The sequence below is a fragment of the Acomys russatus genome, chromosome 5 (genome assembly GCF_903995435.1).
Source record: "Acomys russatus chromosome 5, mAcoRus1.1, whole genome shotgun sequence".
NCBI classification, from domain to species: domain Eukaryota; kingdom Metazoa; phylum Chordata; class Mammalia; order Rodentia; family Muridae; genus Acomys; species Acomys russatus.
The window spans coordinates 77,444,985-77,460,737 of NC_067141.1; the positions used below are offsets into that span (position 1 = coordinate 77,444,985).

Below are 15,753 nucleotides of genomic sequence, written 5' to 3' on the forward strand. Positions count from 1 at the left end.
TGAAACTATTTCAGTTTACACACTAGTTCTCCATTGACAATGTATTTCAAAGTTAGGTGGTATTGAATCCTAATTCGGTAGTTAAAAAAAATAAGGCTCCCCAAATTATGAGACACATGGCTTACACACCAGTTCAGAAACATGTGAATTACTTAGGAAACAGAAAATAAATGATGTGGTAATTCAGGATGACCGTTGGTTCGTTAGGAATATTTCTGCAACTCTCTCCTCTCTCCCTTCTCCCCTTCCTCCTCTCTCAGACGTATGCCTGTCTCTTTTGTGGCCTTGGAGACGGAACCCAGGCCTCAAGCATGCTAGGCAGCATTCTACCCAGAGCTACACCCGGATCTTAATGGCTCTTAGGGAATTTTTATTCTGTTGCTTGTTAGATTTCATTTATTTATTACTTGATTCTTTTTTTTAATCTATATTTATACCAAGTTGGTATGATTCTAAATCCCAGTCCTTAAAATTATGCTTCCCTCTGTAACTCTAGGTGACCTGCCACACTAACCCACCGTGGTTGTCTGCTGTCAGAGCCGTGTCACAGGCTATATTTGTGCAAGTTGAATTTCATTTAAAATTTTTCCCCTTTTATTCATAATTTCATCTGACGGTGGAGCCTCCTACACCTCTCCTCCCTAATTTTCTTCTTCTTCCTCTTTTTAATTTTATTACTATTATCATTGTGGGAAGCCACTGTACACGTGGAGGTCAGAGGACAGCTTCGGTAAACCCTTCTCCTCTGCTGTGTAGCTTCTGGGGATTGAACTCATGTTGTCAAGTTTGCATGGCAGCACCTTATCCCCAGAGCCTCCTTGGCTATCCTTGTTTTTATAAAGTGTGTGTGTGTGTGTGTGTGTGTGTGTGTGTGTGTGTGTGTTATCATGCTAGCCTGGGAGCCACAAACCTCCTAAATTAGTACCCCTGTGCTGGGGTCACAGGTGGACACACTGTACGTGCCCACCTGTTACTCTACTTCCCCGTGTGGACTTGTCACATAAAGCACCCCCACTCTCACAGACTCTCCATGCTCTTGAAGGCTTTCTACTGCTTCCCTGTGTTCAAGGGGAGATCGCCTCATTCAGGGGCTGCATGTGCCGTGTGGCTGACAGAGCTGGTGTTCGGGATAGCTGTTTTGAGAGATGTGAAGAGAGTCGGGCTGGTGTGCGCGCCCACGGGCACGCCGATGGGTTAAGGAGAGGCATAAGAATCAGGAGCTGTTCACAGGAGCAGAGAAAAGACATAGGTTCTGAGCAGCACACAAGCACAGTGCTCCAGAACGTTCCATATCTAGCACTTTCTAATCTTCCCACGACCTCCTTGGAACACTCAGCAACTACCAACCTGAGCTTATCTGCGATTAAAATTAGCACTACGTCCTTGGAGCCTCTCTCCTCTCGAGGCACTTTTCCATGACACTGCCTGGAAAGATAAGGCTCTCCCATAAAAGGACATCCCGGTGTTCCCTTGCTGTCCGTGGAACCTGACGGATCTGCCATGGTGAGTAAGGAACGCAATTTGGAGACTAATTTGTTACCTTGCACCCTTCCCCCTCCCCCCAAAGTCTGAGCGAACATGGATCCTGGCAATCTTTTGTCTGTCGGACTCAGCCGTGTTTTCCCCCCTGTGCAGATGCTGCCGCTGTGGACCTTTGCGGTGCTGCTGGGAGCCGTAGCCGGTGAGAGCAGATGCGTGCGGAGAAGGGAGAGGCCGGCCCTGTGGTTCTTTCCAGAAGGCTGTGACAGCCGGGTCCTGGCCATGATGAGGATGAGAACTTAGCTAAGGCCAATGCAGGATGGAGGAAGACTAGAAATAAACTTAGTTTAGCATGGGATTGAGAGCAGCTGAGGGTGGAGCCCTGTGAGGTACAGCCCCCCGGCTTACTTCAGTTTGCTCCAGACAGGTAATAGTGCAGACACATCACACACGCCGCTGCGCTACAGACTTACTGTTTATCTGACCTCCCAGTGTAGCTGGGTGTTTATTTTCTGAACCTAGCTCCGCTCCGGTCAAGGGAGGTGTCTGAACCTACAACTCTATGACACAGAGCAAAATCCGAAAGCACTCCGAGTCTCCAATATCCATGTGAAATGGCGGCATGACTGCTGGGCTTCCGCCAGAGAATTAAACCACCCTGTTCAGGGTCCCGGCACGCAGGAAAGTTTAGAGAAATTCAGCCTTCTTAGCAGCTGCTGCTCCTTGTCTGGCCTTAGCCTGGGCTTCACGCTGCTCAGAACTCTTCCTTTGCGCTGTTCCTTTGTGGAGTGGTGTGCTAGACCACAGCTGCCAAACCGGGTGTTTTTGTACGCTTGGGAGCACCTTCTATGTCACAGAAAGCCGGGGGGTGGTCCTCAAACACGGTTCAGACATCCTTATCTTCAGCCAAGGTGAAGACACAAAGTTTGGCCCTTGCATAAAACTTAAAATTGTTCACCCAAGTTGAGAGCTTCCACAAAATTACACCACCAGTTCCTGGGGCCAAGGGGCACCCCACAAACTGACTAGGCACTGGGACCAAGGGGCACTCCTAACAGCTAGGACCAATGGCCAAAGAAAACTTCTAGGTCAAGAAGCTAAAATAAGTCCTTGACTGAAACCGACAGTCGTGAGGGTTTGGGTTGAGATGCGGCCAGGGTTAGGCTTGAGGCCATCGCCTGTGTACAGCAGAGCCACTGTCTCCAACCGCGGGGTTGTGAGTATTGAGCAGGAAGGCAGAGGAAGCCATCACCTCCCGTTCGGTCAATTAAGCTCTAGACGGTTAAGGTAACACCTCAACTGAAACATTTGTGGGTGGTTTCAGGAAGGGAAGTCTGCTATGACAGGCTTGGCTGCTTCAGCGACGACGCCCCATGGTCAGGAACTCTAGACAGACCCCTGAAAGCGCTGCCCTGGAGCCCATCGCAGATCAACACCCGCTTCCTCCTGTACACCAACGAGAACCCCAGCAACTACCAGGTGGGAATAGCTGTTGTTTTCAGGGCTGGCTGTCACGGGCTTTGTGTCATTACCGTGACTACGCAACCCCTCTCATGAGAATATGGGAGACAGTGGAGTGTGTATCTTTTTAGACTTTCAGAGCAGACTAAGGACTTTTTAAAAACTCATTGATAAATGGCCACACAGTTCTTATTTATGTCCTATCTTCTGTGTACCATATAAAATATTATATACACACGGGGACAGTGTAATAAGCACCCTGATGCGTATTGTGATAAAGAACATGTTATGTTGCACTTGTGTGTCTTAAATAAGATTACCTAATGCATTCAGGCACGCATATAAGGACTCCACCTAAGATGGTTCAACTTAACAGGATTTGGTGCAAAGTGGTGTGTTTTCAATAGAAGCTTCTGGACTGGCAATATGCTGAACTGTAGCCACAGGAAGGAGTGGTAGTGAGCTACCGTTTCCAGTTTTCACTAATCATGAGGGCGACTGACTGACAGCTCTGTATGTGGCGAACCGATGATAGAAACTAGGTCAGCTATTTAGGAGGCATTTCGAACTTATAAATGCTTTCCAGCCAAGTACGGTAGCATCTTTAACCTGAGCACTTGAAAGATAGGCGTTGATTCAGGCGTTCAAGGGCACCCCGGCTGTTTAGTGAGCTCAAGTCTCTTGGTCTATATGAGACCCTGACGAAAAATGTAAAGGAAAACCCACTTACAATACTTTCAGCTTACACTGGATTTATGGAGCAATAACGCCATCATGCCTGGAGGCATAGTAGAATATGTATATGCCGCCTACTGTTGGGTAGATTATAAACATATGTGGATAGACACAGGCACAAAGACTTCCACTGAAGGTCTTAGTCACACTGTGGGTGACATGATGTCTGCATCAAACAGCTACACGTGGACAGTTAGCAGTTTGGGGACGACTGAATGGCTCACCTTTGCGGGCTCTCAGGAATCCTACCTTCCATCTCCGTCTACACACAAGTGATCGTAGAAGCTAGGCTCACTCCTAGAAGGAAGTTGACCGAGAACGCTTTTCTACCCCAAACAGCAAATCACTGCAGATGCATCAACCATCAGAAACTCCAACTTCAGAACAAACAGGAAAACACGATTCATTATCCACGGGTTCATCGACAAGGGAGAAGAAAACTGGCTCTCCAACACATGCAGGGTGAGCCGTGGCACTCTCCTGAGGGAAGGTGTCCAACCAGAAAGACACTGGCCGCAACTAAGGAGGACAAATGTTGGTCATCACCACACTGCAGTCTGAGACGGCCTGAGCCTGGAGCTGGGGGCGGGGGGTGGGCCGGGCCGGGGAGGTAGTGGTGGGCACAAGGGTCCTGGGACAGTTGGGTGTGGGGTACGGAAGTGTGCAGGGCTCTATGACATAGCTACTTAGTAACTGATGCAGAGATATTTCAGGTTTTACCAGGCATTCCACTTAAGTACAGTCCCTTTACTGTCCATGCAGAGACACACTGTCTCCAATACTTTTCTCTATATCAAATGTCTATGCAGTTGCCACAGCAGAAACCCTAAGAATCCAGATCCCCTAGTGGCTGTCCCTGTGGTCTGGAGCCAATGTTAGACTTGAGGAAGAGCAGCTTGCGCAACAGAGACCAGTCTCTGGCCATAGCCTTGGGTTAACATTGCAGCTAATGGTGCAGGCCAAGAAGAGAATTTCCCAGATCTTCAAGTATGCTGCTCACTGGTGAGCAAAGAACCTGAGTGACTTGGCTGTGTCTCTTCCATCACAGAACATGTTCCAGGTGGAGAGTGTGAACTGCATCTGTGTGGACTGGAAAGGCGGCTCCCGAGCTACGTACACCCAGGCCACACAGAATGTCCGGGTTGTGGGGGCAGAAGTGGCATATCTGGCTAATGTTCTTAAGGTAACTGACACTGCCATTGTGTAAAAGCCCCTAGGCACTGGTGTCTGGGCTCTCCTTCCAAAACAGATTTAAATATGATAATATTCCCCTTTAGTTAAAGATGAACTCCTCCCCACGCCCATCCCGACCTCTATTCAGGCTTCATCAATTACCAATTTATTTCAATAACTAGTTTTTATTTTTAGTTAAAATGAACTTAAGCAACTAGGTTAGTGATATTGCTTGAATCCTGCTGGTGTGTTTATTTCATTTTAGTTGTGGGCGGGGACCCTGGGGCTGCTCATGTTAGTCACGTACTCCGCTGCTGAGACAGAGCACCAAACTGTCGGGGCTCACTGTAATTTTGCCCTTCAGTATCAATTTGATATGCCGATATCAGCCACACATTCATGGTTGGTTTTTGTTGTTGTTGCTGTTGTTTTACTTATTTTCACTGTGTGTGTGGGCAGGGGTGGGGCATCCATATGCTCGTGTGGGTATGCAAACATATCTGTGCATGTGTGCGTGGAGTGTCTTCCTGGACTGCTCTGCATTCTGCTTTCTGAGCCGAGGTTGTCACTGAGTAGACATGGGCAGCACTGAGTTCCAGGACCTGCCTGTCGCTGCCTCTCTAGCCCTGGGATTGCAGGCATCCATTGTTTGTTTACATGGGTCTTAGGGATCCTAATGTGGGTCCTTGGGCTCTGCTGACTGAGCCATCTCCTCGGTTGTCATTCATTTCACTGAACAAAAGCACAGTGGTGACAAGCTAGTGTGACCGGGCACTGTAAAGTCTTTAACAACGTCAAACTCAAATGAGCTTGGCTAATTGCCTCATGGATTCCCGATCTACGTACCTGGGTCACCATCTCCTCCGATTATGAGTCACATGTCCTTCACGGGCTCTCTCTCTCGGCAGTGGGAGAAGGCACTGGGATTCTAGACCTAGTGGAACTCATTCCCATTTCCGCACAGTGATTATGGGGGGCTCTGAAGGGAGGAGCGCGTCTTCTTAGAAGCCGAGTGTCGGAGGCACTCCTCTTTGGCTGTCTGGCGTTTTGTATTATTTGCAAACATTTTAATGAAGCTCTCCTTCATTTCGTTTCCAACAGAACGAACTCGGATACTCACTGGACAACGTCCACATCATTGGCCACAGCCTGGGCTCCCACATTGCTGGGGAGGCTGGGAAGAGGACATTTGGAGCCATCGGGAGAATCACAGGTTGGCCCAACTGGATGACTAGACCATACCTACCTATCCTCTGAGAGGCTACAGGGAGGCACAGGAGTGAGCTCTGGGGCAGGGGAGGGCAAGGGGGCGCTCTGATCTCATCACACTTTCTGAATTGTGCCAGATGGTCAGAGCTCAGAGCAGTGTGACCTGGTGGGTTGTTTTCTTGCTTTCAGTATTCGGTCATCACCACATTGTTTAATATATAAACATAGTGCGTGTAACTAAAACATGAACTAAGACTACCCAGAAGCACTATGTCTATCTGTCCATTTTCAGACATCCACAACATTCAAATTTCTTTAACAAACATCATAAATAAGAGTAGACTTTAACCCATGGAGTTAGCGTATAACCAGCTGAATTCCATTTTAATTCTGGTGGATAGCAATCGTAAGCCTCATCAACTACAACTCCATTGCAGTGGGAGGAGGCAGATGGTCAGACTGCCTGGAGCTTCCAGTTCTGGGCCGGGCTAACTAGATCAAAAATGCCGTTTTCAAACTGCAGGCTGCTGCATTAGGCCAGAGCCACAGGCTCAGGTAATGTAACAAGGAAGACATGGCTGCCCTGGACGTGAGACACGGCCACCTCAGGGAACAACCAGTTCCCTTCCCTGTCTTACAACTTTCTGTGCTGTCTTAGTCTATATTTTGGAAAAGTTGGTCACACTTGGATTGATAAGAGCATCCAGAGTCTTCATTGGTTTATTGAAAAAGCATTCTTCCAGAATATTCTTTCCCGTAGTTTACAGTTGCTTACCACAGCCTGCTTTGCCAGGTGTACCAACACCAGGCTGTGGACTCAGTCCCAGGAAGGCCCTGCTTTCCTGGAAGATTAGAATCTGGTGGAAATCTTTGGCCTGAGGAGCCTTTAGTTCAGTGTTTCCTGGGGTCAGCCACTTGATGGGAACTGTTGCTGGTGAGCGAGGCTCTCGAAGGGAGCTAAAGTTCCATAATCAAAGGTGAACTGTCACTTCGCCTCTCGCCATGCGCGCTTTACAACAGTGGCCAGTACTTGTTGGAGAAGGGCGATTGCGCACATTGATATAACTGACATAACTGATAACGTGTCCTGTCTGCTCCAGGGTTGGACCCAGCTGAACCTTACTTCCAGGGCACACCTGAGGAAGTCCGGCTGGACCCCACTGATGCCAAGTTTGTGGATGCAATTCACACAGATGCTGCCCCCATTATCCCCAACTTAGGTGAGCTCTTCCACTCTGTCTCCTGGGCGATTTTAATCTTGGCATTAGGATGTTGTATGGTGCCTTGGTCATGCAGTAATAAAAAAAAACTTTCCATTACTTTTAAAACTCTTCAGGATTTGGAATGAGCCAAACTGTGGGTCACCTAGATTTCTTCCCAAATGGAGGACAAGAAATGCCGGGATGCCAGAAGAATATTCTGTCCCAGATTGTTGACATTGATGGAATCTGGGAAGGTAAGACCATTACGCACGCTGATTTCCGCTGTCCGTGGTTCTCATTGTTAGGTGTGCTAGCCACTCTGGAATTGTACAGAGCTCATACTAGTTTCATATAGCAAAGGAGTCCTATTGTGTCCCCGAGACTCAAGTTCCATTGTGATGAATGATCGTGAGAAAACTTTGGGGCAGCAATTATGTTTGCAACCCATTTTTTTCCCCTTTCTTTTAAAAAGATTTATTATTATTATTATTATTGTTGTTGTTGTTGTTGTTGTTGTTATTATTATTATTATTATTATTATTATTATTATTATTATTATTATTATTTTGTCTGTGTAACATATGTGCCTGCCTGGTGCATATAGAAGCCAGAAGAATTCAGATCCCCTGGAACTAGAGTCACAGATGGTTGTGAGCCACCAAGTGGGTGCTGGTCACTGAACTTGGGTCCTCTGCAGAAACAGCAAGTGCTCTCCACTGCTGGCCTAGCTCTCTGGTCCTTGCAACCCAGTTCCGAGGGACCTAATCAGGGCACAATATTACATATTGTATATCTATAAGGAGCAGTCTTCCCCTTCTCATGTTTTCCTTTTCGCTTAAGAGCCATTATGATTCTTAAGGGTGTTTAATTTCTTATTGCCTCTCACATCCTGCGTACACTTCGTGAGTCACCTTGTGCTGTGCCTTCCATGAGTTTGCCCTGACTACAGCACATGCTCTCATCATAATGTGACTTGGAGAAGTCAAATCTGGCACTGACGTCATGCCTGACTCCACAGGAACTCGCGACTTTGCTGCCTGTAACCACTTAAGAAGCTACAAGTATTACTCTGACAGCATTCTCAACCCAACCGGCTTTGCTGGCTTCTCCTGTAGCTCCTACAGTGGATTTTCTGCAGTAAGTAGCTTCCATCTTCCCTGTGGATTTCTTTTTATGTTTTTTTTTTTTTTCCTTTCATTACTGACGATCCAACCCAGAGCCACATGCATGCTAAGCTCACAGCTGGCACTGTGCCCCGTCTCTGCACCCCTACTTGGATTTGTGACTATCGATTCTTTTATAGCTATGGCTCACTGTGGTGATGTCATTTTCTGACCATTTATAGTTGTATATTTGTTGTATTAGACTCATGCAAATGAATTTCGGTAGCAGAAAAGCCTTAAAGCATTACAGAGATTTAGAACAATGGGCTTTGTAAGTGGAAATGTTTTACCTAATACATCTCTGACTCAAGTAAATGTTCAGACCTGTGGTGGGGCCAGGAATCCTAAACCAACACATAAATGCTAGTTTATAGCAATTGGAAAGCCCTGGCTAGAGGATGCTGGTGACCTTTAAATGCTGACCATTAAACTATAGAACTTTGGACATATGGCTATGTCTTTACAATCTCATATTCATCAGTAGTTTTAATTTGTCACATTTTCTACACTTTCATATGTATAGTATCAAATATGATATTTTTAGACTTCTGTTTTGGAAAATTGATTTTTCACTACAGCTTTTTCTTTAATCAAAAAATTTACCACTGCTGTGAACAAGGAAAATTTCAACTAACTAACATTTCATATAAGTCACAAGTACTAGAGATATACCTTAGCCATTAAGAACTTATTAAGAAGAACTTAGGTGACATCAGACAAAGTATTTAATTTCCCTAAGACGCTCCCTTTATCTAGAAATGTAATGATGTCAGACCCAATGCCCTTGGTAAAGCAATCAGTCACGTGACACACGTTAAGCAATTGGCCCAGAATAACAAGAACAAAAGCGTAATAACCAAAATGCGCGAGAGGGGCGCACACTTTGTTCACAGTGAGTTTGCCATCCAGTGCGAGCTGAGCCCCCTCTGGGTTTAATCTTAACTTTACCTTCCTGTAAACAAATGGTCCAAAAATATTTAGGTCCCATACAATGAAAACAGACGATTCAATGACAAAACGTTCTTTTGTAAGACACCCGTCACTTTTGTAAGGAAACTGTCACAGTGTTCACATTTCTACGCCTTTGGACCCCTTCCTCTTGCTTCCATCCTAACTGCTGTGGGCCCACGCATGCCTGGCAATGGTCCAGCTCCTGCAGAGGGACTAGCTGTGGCCCCTGGGTACATGGTCTCCTGGTCCCTTTGGAATCCAGGTCACATTCCTGTCTGTCTTATGGATGGACATCCTTGGAGACTAAGTTGGGGGCTTTTGTAGTCTTCTTGGGAAATGCCCACAGAAAGCCTGCCGTGCTTCTCCCTGGCTGACCTAGTCGCTTTCAGCTTGCTGGATGTCTGACCCTGAGGCTCCGTGGGCCCATCATCTAATCTTCTGACTGAGAAGTCCTCCGTGAGCCTCTCTTGTGGAAGAGCCTCCAGGGTGGGATTGAGGGAGTTGGGTCCTCAGAACTCTGTCGTTCATGCTCTGTCCCTTTTACCACGATCCCTGGTTTTCCCGTGCCTGTCTTCTTCTGTTCTTCATGCTGTCCCTTTTACCACGATCCCTGGTTTTCCTGTTCCTGTCTTCTGGTGCCAGCTGCCTGGCTAAGTCCTAACATCCAACTGGGTCATTTTCCCAACACACTGGGAGATTCATGTTCTGAGATGTGAGCACCCCTGGAGATGCTAACGGCGGGGGGGGGGGAGATTTGAGCCTCCGCTCTCTGCACGGACTGTGCTGTGCCTGGAAGATGGTTACTTCATTTCTGGTTCCTTCTTATGTGATCTTTCTGAAATAAATTCTAATCACCTAGCAAGAGAGTAAATGTCTTAGAACAAACAGTGAGTTACAGAGGCAAAGGGGGAAATGTGTATAGCAATTGTTCTATGGCATGATTTTTATATTTTCATTAATCTAAGAATGAGACCGAAGGCTTGGCCTGGATGATGAGATACACCATTACCCTTCACTGAGACGCTGTCACCGTCCACCATCACCGTCAGAAACAGAATTAGCTCTGGCTCAGTAATAAAACATATGTGATAAAATAGCACCCCATTAAATGTCAGAATATTCCCAGTCACCACGCCTTTGATCTCACAGAACAAGTGCTTCCCATGCCCGAGTGGAGGGTGCCCACAGATGGGCCACTACGCTGACAGATTTCCCGGGAAAACCAATGGACTGTACCAGAAATTTTACCTCAACACCGGTGACAAGAGTAACTTTGCACGTAAGTTTCTATTTTTTATTAATTTTTCAGTTTAGTTTTCCTTTTGGGGAGGTGTGGACAGGACTGGGTATGCAACCCAGACCCTGATAAACGCCAGCAAGTGCTCTACCACTGAGCTACACCCCAGCCACAGATTTAAACAAGAAGTGCCTCTTAGGCTCTTGGCTTGAAAAAAAGTAAAACGACGCAAAACGCTCTCACTTATCAGCTCTGGAAATGTTCGCTGTGTCCACACTTCCCAGTATCTGACCCTGAACACTGAGGAAAACAACTGTGACATTTAACCAGAAGGACTGCCAATAACATGATAGATTATTCAAATTCTGCATTTGCTGGGCGTATGTTAACCTGTTGTCAATACCTCTTGTCTCCAAGATGACAGCTTACAAGTGTTGTCCCCTATGCAGGTTGGCGGTACCAGGTGACTGTCACCCTGTCTGGACAGAAGGTCACTGGACACATTCTTATTTCTTTGTTTGGAAATGGAGGAAACTCTAAGCAGTATGAAATTTTCAAGTGAGTAAAATATCTAAAATATCACTTGGTGCTTCTTAAATTTTAGCATACTATGAAGGTCTGGTGCACACTGTTGGTTTTTTCTGTATTATATACATGTATATAGAATATAATCGCATATAGCACCAAGAAAGCTGTCTTGTAGCACTTACACATTAATACATTTCAAAATTATATTTATTTTTTCTGATATTTTCTGTGAAAACCATTCATGTTTATTTTGTTGCCTGACTTCTGATTTATAATGAGTAAATAATTATTCTATACACAACAGTAGAGAAAATATTTTTACAAAGACAGCATCATTTATTAAACTATGAGAATCATGACAAAAACACATCTGATTCTATGGTAAAGAAGAGATGACTAAAATAAGTCTGACTCCCTGATGAAAAATCTACCACTGGGTTCAAATACAAGTGAGAATTTACTTCAGACATTTGAGTGAGAAATGTTTTATCAAGAAGCTTAGATTCAAATGGAATGTAAACTGGTTTTAGAAACATATATGCATATTTTATGTAAGTGTGTGTTTATAGGCATAGTTAATTCTGTGTATCTTTGTGTGTGTTCACATAGACTTCTGTTAACATCTTAACTCCTCAGGGGCTCTCTGCAACCAGGCAAAACTCACGTCAATGAAGTTGACTCTGATATAGATGTTGGAGATTTGCAGAAGGTTAAATTTATTTGGTACAACAATGTGATCAACCCAACTCTACCCAGAGTGGGAGCATCAAGGATCGCAGTGGAGAGAAATGATGGCCGAGTGTAAGTAGTAATAAGAGTCAAAACGATGAGAAGGGAAAATGAGTCTATTCACACCAAGTAGTTCACACCTCTCATAGGGGCCACACGTGTCCCAGCCATGTCTGCTTCCTACGACCTCATGTGTCTTTAGGAGACAGTATAGAATGTTAGGATGCCACTTTGATAGACTCTTAGGCAAGGGATAACAGTGGTCCCTTTGGCAGACAGGCTTAGACTATATGAGTGACCCATGTGCACATCACCCCCATATTTCATGGGCTCACCAAAATCTTGGACACTTAGGTTGTTGGGAACTTGTTTGTTTGTTTGTTTTTATCAAGAAACAAAACAGAATATGCTGTTCTGTGTCACTGGTCTTCTTGGTGAACCCTAAGGGCCAGAAAATCAAGTCTCCATTTTTACCAAGACTGGCATGCCCTGAGCTAAGGGTGTTTACAAAGGGATGACAGGAGAGGAGAACAGAGACACCCATGACACCAGTGTCAGCCCCATCGTCTGTGCAGAGCACAGCAAATGCGTGATCATCCTTCTGAAACCAGTGAGACCGATGCTCTTAAGAGGTAGAGTGCAAGGCTCCTCGGATTCCAAAGGAAATGGCCAAAGTTCACACAAAACACGTGGACAACAGTTTTCAAGACACTGAACTCTAAGCAGAAGTAGACAGTGAGACCTGAGAAAGAGAAAGACCAAGCCAGGTGGAGCCTTAGAACTGTCCCACCAGCTGACAGCCCTAAGCTAATCTCTAGGTGTGATGTAGGCAGGCTTGAGCAGTCTCTCACCACTTCAGAGATGGAGCCAAGAACTGGCATCTTGAGTAGCTAGGTTTTGTGGCACAGCCTGCCAGAGAAGACAGGGCTACAGAGGGATGTGGTAGAGTCCTAAAAAGGCCCCTTGGATATTTGGCGCAGTCTGATGGCCTCACATATGTCAGCAAATCAGCCATAACCGGGGCAAAAGCCACTCAGAAGGACCGGAGTGGTGCCCATTTCTCTCCAGGAGTGAGACTAGAGCCTGTCCCCACCAGGCAGACTACAGAAACCTGCCGATTTTTTGATACTGAGTGGAGAATTTAATATGATCCCGTTTCTTGCTAGATTTAACAAGACTTGAAATGGCTTGAAATGACTACATCCCACAGCACACTTATATAAGATGTGAAATTGTGTATCAGTAACAAGATAAAAATCCAATATCTGACATTAACTCACACAGTCCAAGCTACACAAACAGTAGCACAACACAGCCTACCATGAGGAAAGTAATCAATGAACTAGCATCCAATGAGTTCGGATGGGTGTTGGAATAACAGATAAGGGTATTATTATACTTATCAATACTCATTCCATTTGCTCAAAAAAGGTCAGGAGAAGATGGCACATACTGATGGCAGCATTGGGAGGATAGGAGGGTTTGTCTACACGTATATCATATGAAAACGGAGGGGAGAGCATGGTGTGTGTGTGTGTGCAGGAGAGCATGGTGTGTGTGTGTGTGTGTGTGTGTGTGTGTGTACAGGAGAGCATGGTGTGTGTGTGTGTGTGTGCAGGAGAGCATGGTGTGTGTGTGTGTGTGTGTGTGTGTGTGCAGGAAAGCATGGTGTGTATGTGTGTGTGTGTGTGTGCAGGAGAGCATGGTGTGTGTGTGTGTGTGTGTGTGTGTGCAGGAGAGCATGGTGTGTGTGTGTGTGTGCAGGAGAGCATGGTGTGTGTGTGTGTGTGTGTTTGTGTAGGAGAGCATGGTGTGTGTGTGTGTGTGTGTGTGCAGGAGAGCATGGTGTGTGTGTGTGTGTGTGTGCAGGAGAGCATGGTGTGTGTGTGTGTGTGTGTGTGCAGGAGAGCATGGTGTGTGTGTGTGTGTGCAGGAGAGCATGGTGTGTGTGTGTGTGTGTGTGTGTGTGTGTGTGCAGGAGAGCATGGTGTGTGTGTGTGCAGGAGAGCATGGTGTGTGTGTGTGTATGTGCAGGAGAGCATGGTGTGTGTGTGTGTGTGTGTGTGTGTGTGTGTACAGGAGAGCATGGTGTGTGTGCAGGAGAGCATGGTGTGTGTGTGTGTGTGTGTGTGTGTATGTGTGTGTGCAGAATTTGGTGATGGAGTGAATAAGTCCAACATATAATAACAACATCATAGAAGGTAGGAAAGGAGAGTTGGAAAGATACCGTTGGAAGGCCCCGTGTCATGTGTGAACTGGTGTATTGTCATTTGTGTGTTTAATGTAATAAGTTACATTATAGTAGGGTACTATAAGAAAAAAACTATAGCAAACAAATTAAAGTTATAAAATGAAAAAAAGTAAAATCTCAAAGTGGGCATAAAAAGGCAAGGATAACAAAAATAAAACAAAACAACAAGAACAACGAAAACGTGTAGAAAAATGATGGACTTATACCCAACTAGAACAGTAATTATATTAAATAAAAGTGGTCCAAACACCAGGACTAGGAGACAGAGATCATCACCCTGGAATTTTAGTATCAATACCTAATGGGATTATGCCTGTGTGAAATGTATTTTAGACATAAATTACAGTAGACAGAATGAGTTATGCTATCACTCATTAGAAAAATTATAAATTGGAAAAATGATGAATGCCACCATGGACGTATTTAAACAGTTAAGTCTAAAAAGACTGACAATACCAAGGATGTCTGAAGACGGGGGGCGGGGGGGACAGGGGGGGTCTCAAACCCTGGGCATTGTTCATGGCTTGTAAAACAATGTAGGCTGATGACAACTCCCTAAAAGGCAAACATACCCACCGTGACACTGTCAGAGTCCCTCACCGCCACGGCTCTGCTTTCCAGTTTCAGTTGCACACAGTCAACACTGGTCTGAGAGGATATGGCAATGAGCACTTCCTGTCTCTTGTGGGGGGACTGACAGCTCTTCTGTAGATGCTTGTCATCCTGTCAGGAGGTTGGGGTGACATCCTAACGTCTGCTGGAGAAGGGATGGAGGTGTGCGAGGGGACACGTGTGTCTGTCCTCATGCCCAACTCTCCATTTGTGCGAGGAAGAGATGACCTTTGTCTTCTCTCTCCTCAGGTTTAACTTCTGTAGTGGAGAAACCGTGAGGGAGGACGTCCTGCTCACACTGTCTGCATGCTAGGAGGCTTCTGGCGCGCGACCTCTGAGTGCCACTGTAATAAAAACTAACACTAAAGCAGCAATCCTGTCCTCAGTGTCATTATTTCTAGTGAAACTTCTGGAAAAGATGATGAAACCTTAAATTCTCGGTTGCTGCGATGAGCCCTAAGTGACTGACTGTAAGCGTTTGTTGTGGCGTTTGAGCTTGGGAATATTCCTAAATTACAGCACCATCATGTCCTCTGTGAATGTTCCCAATGCCATTCTGGCCACTTAAGACAGAGCTCCAGGCTCAAGGGACCTCCCTCTGGTGACACTGGTGGCTAGAATTAGCCACTTTCCCCATCGCTCTCTGGCCGGACATCTCGGGAGCGATGGGACTCTGAGACACGGCTGATGTTTTCTGTGATCCTGCTTCTGCTGTGGTGGCTCTCACAGAACCTCTGCCTCTCCATAATCTAGTCAAACGTTCAAAGGCACAAACCAAAGCCATCCCGTTCCTGGAAGCCCAGGACAGAATTCCTGTTTCACAGTCTGTCTTGCTGGGCATTTCTCAATTTGGCTTTCACCTAGGACTCCAGTCTCCCAGAATCTTTGAATAAACCGACGAAAGAAAACAATGTGATCTGTGATCAAAATTAACCAATGTCTAGCAGATCAGAATATGGTGGAGTACAACTACGAAGTCAGTGATGAAAACTGACCAGCTCCAGATGCGCAGAATCGGTCTAA

At 45.8% G+C, this 15,753-nt stretch overlaps 1 protein-coding gene across 1 annotated transcript; it reads left to right on the forward strand.

Annotated features, from left to right (window-relative positions):
* Positions 1–1,578: 1,578 nt before the first annotated feature.
* LOC127189913 (pancreatic triacylglycerol lipase) lies at positions 1,579–15,104 on the forward strand. Its single transcript, XM_051146971.1, has 12 exons — positions 1,579–1,695; positions 2,758–2,958; positions 4,015–4,137; positions 4,724–4,858; positions 5,950–6,061; positions 7,158–7,277; positions 7,394–7,513; positions 8,278–8,396; positions 10,523–10,652; positions 11,060–11,168; positions 11,775–11,939; positions 14,980–15,104. The coding sequence occupies exons 1-12, from the start codon at positions 1,579–1,581 to the stop codon at positions 15,041–15,043; spliced, it is 1,515 nt and encodes a 504-aa protein (XP_051002928.1). The 3' UTR covers positions 15,044–15,104.
* Positions 15,105–15,753: the final 649 nt, after the last annotated feature.

What these genes read in the sequence shown, in the direction of transcription:
- LOC127189913 (XM_051146971.1), top strand. Translation starts at nt 1,579, where the DNA reads ATGGATCCTGGCAATCTTTTGTCTGTCGGACTCAGCCGTGTTTTCCCC. An exon ending in TAGCCGGTGAGAGCAGATGC is followed by an intron (nt 1,696 to 2,757) that starts GTGCGGAGAAGG and finishes ATTAAGCTCTAG; the next exon opens with ACGGTTAAGGTAACACCTCA. An exon ending in CCTACAGTGGATTTTCTGCA is followed by an intron (nt 8,397 to 10,522) that starts GTAAGTAGCTTC and finishes TTGATCTCACAG; the next exon opens with AACAAGTGCTTCCCATGCCC.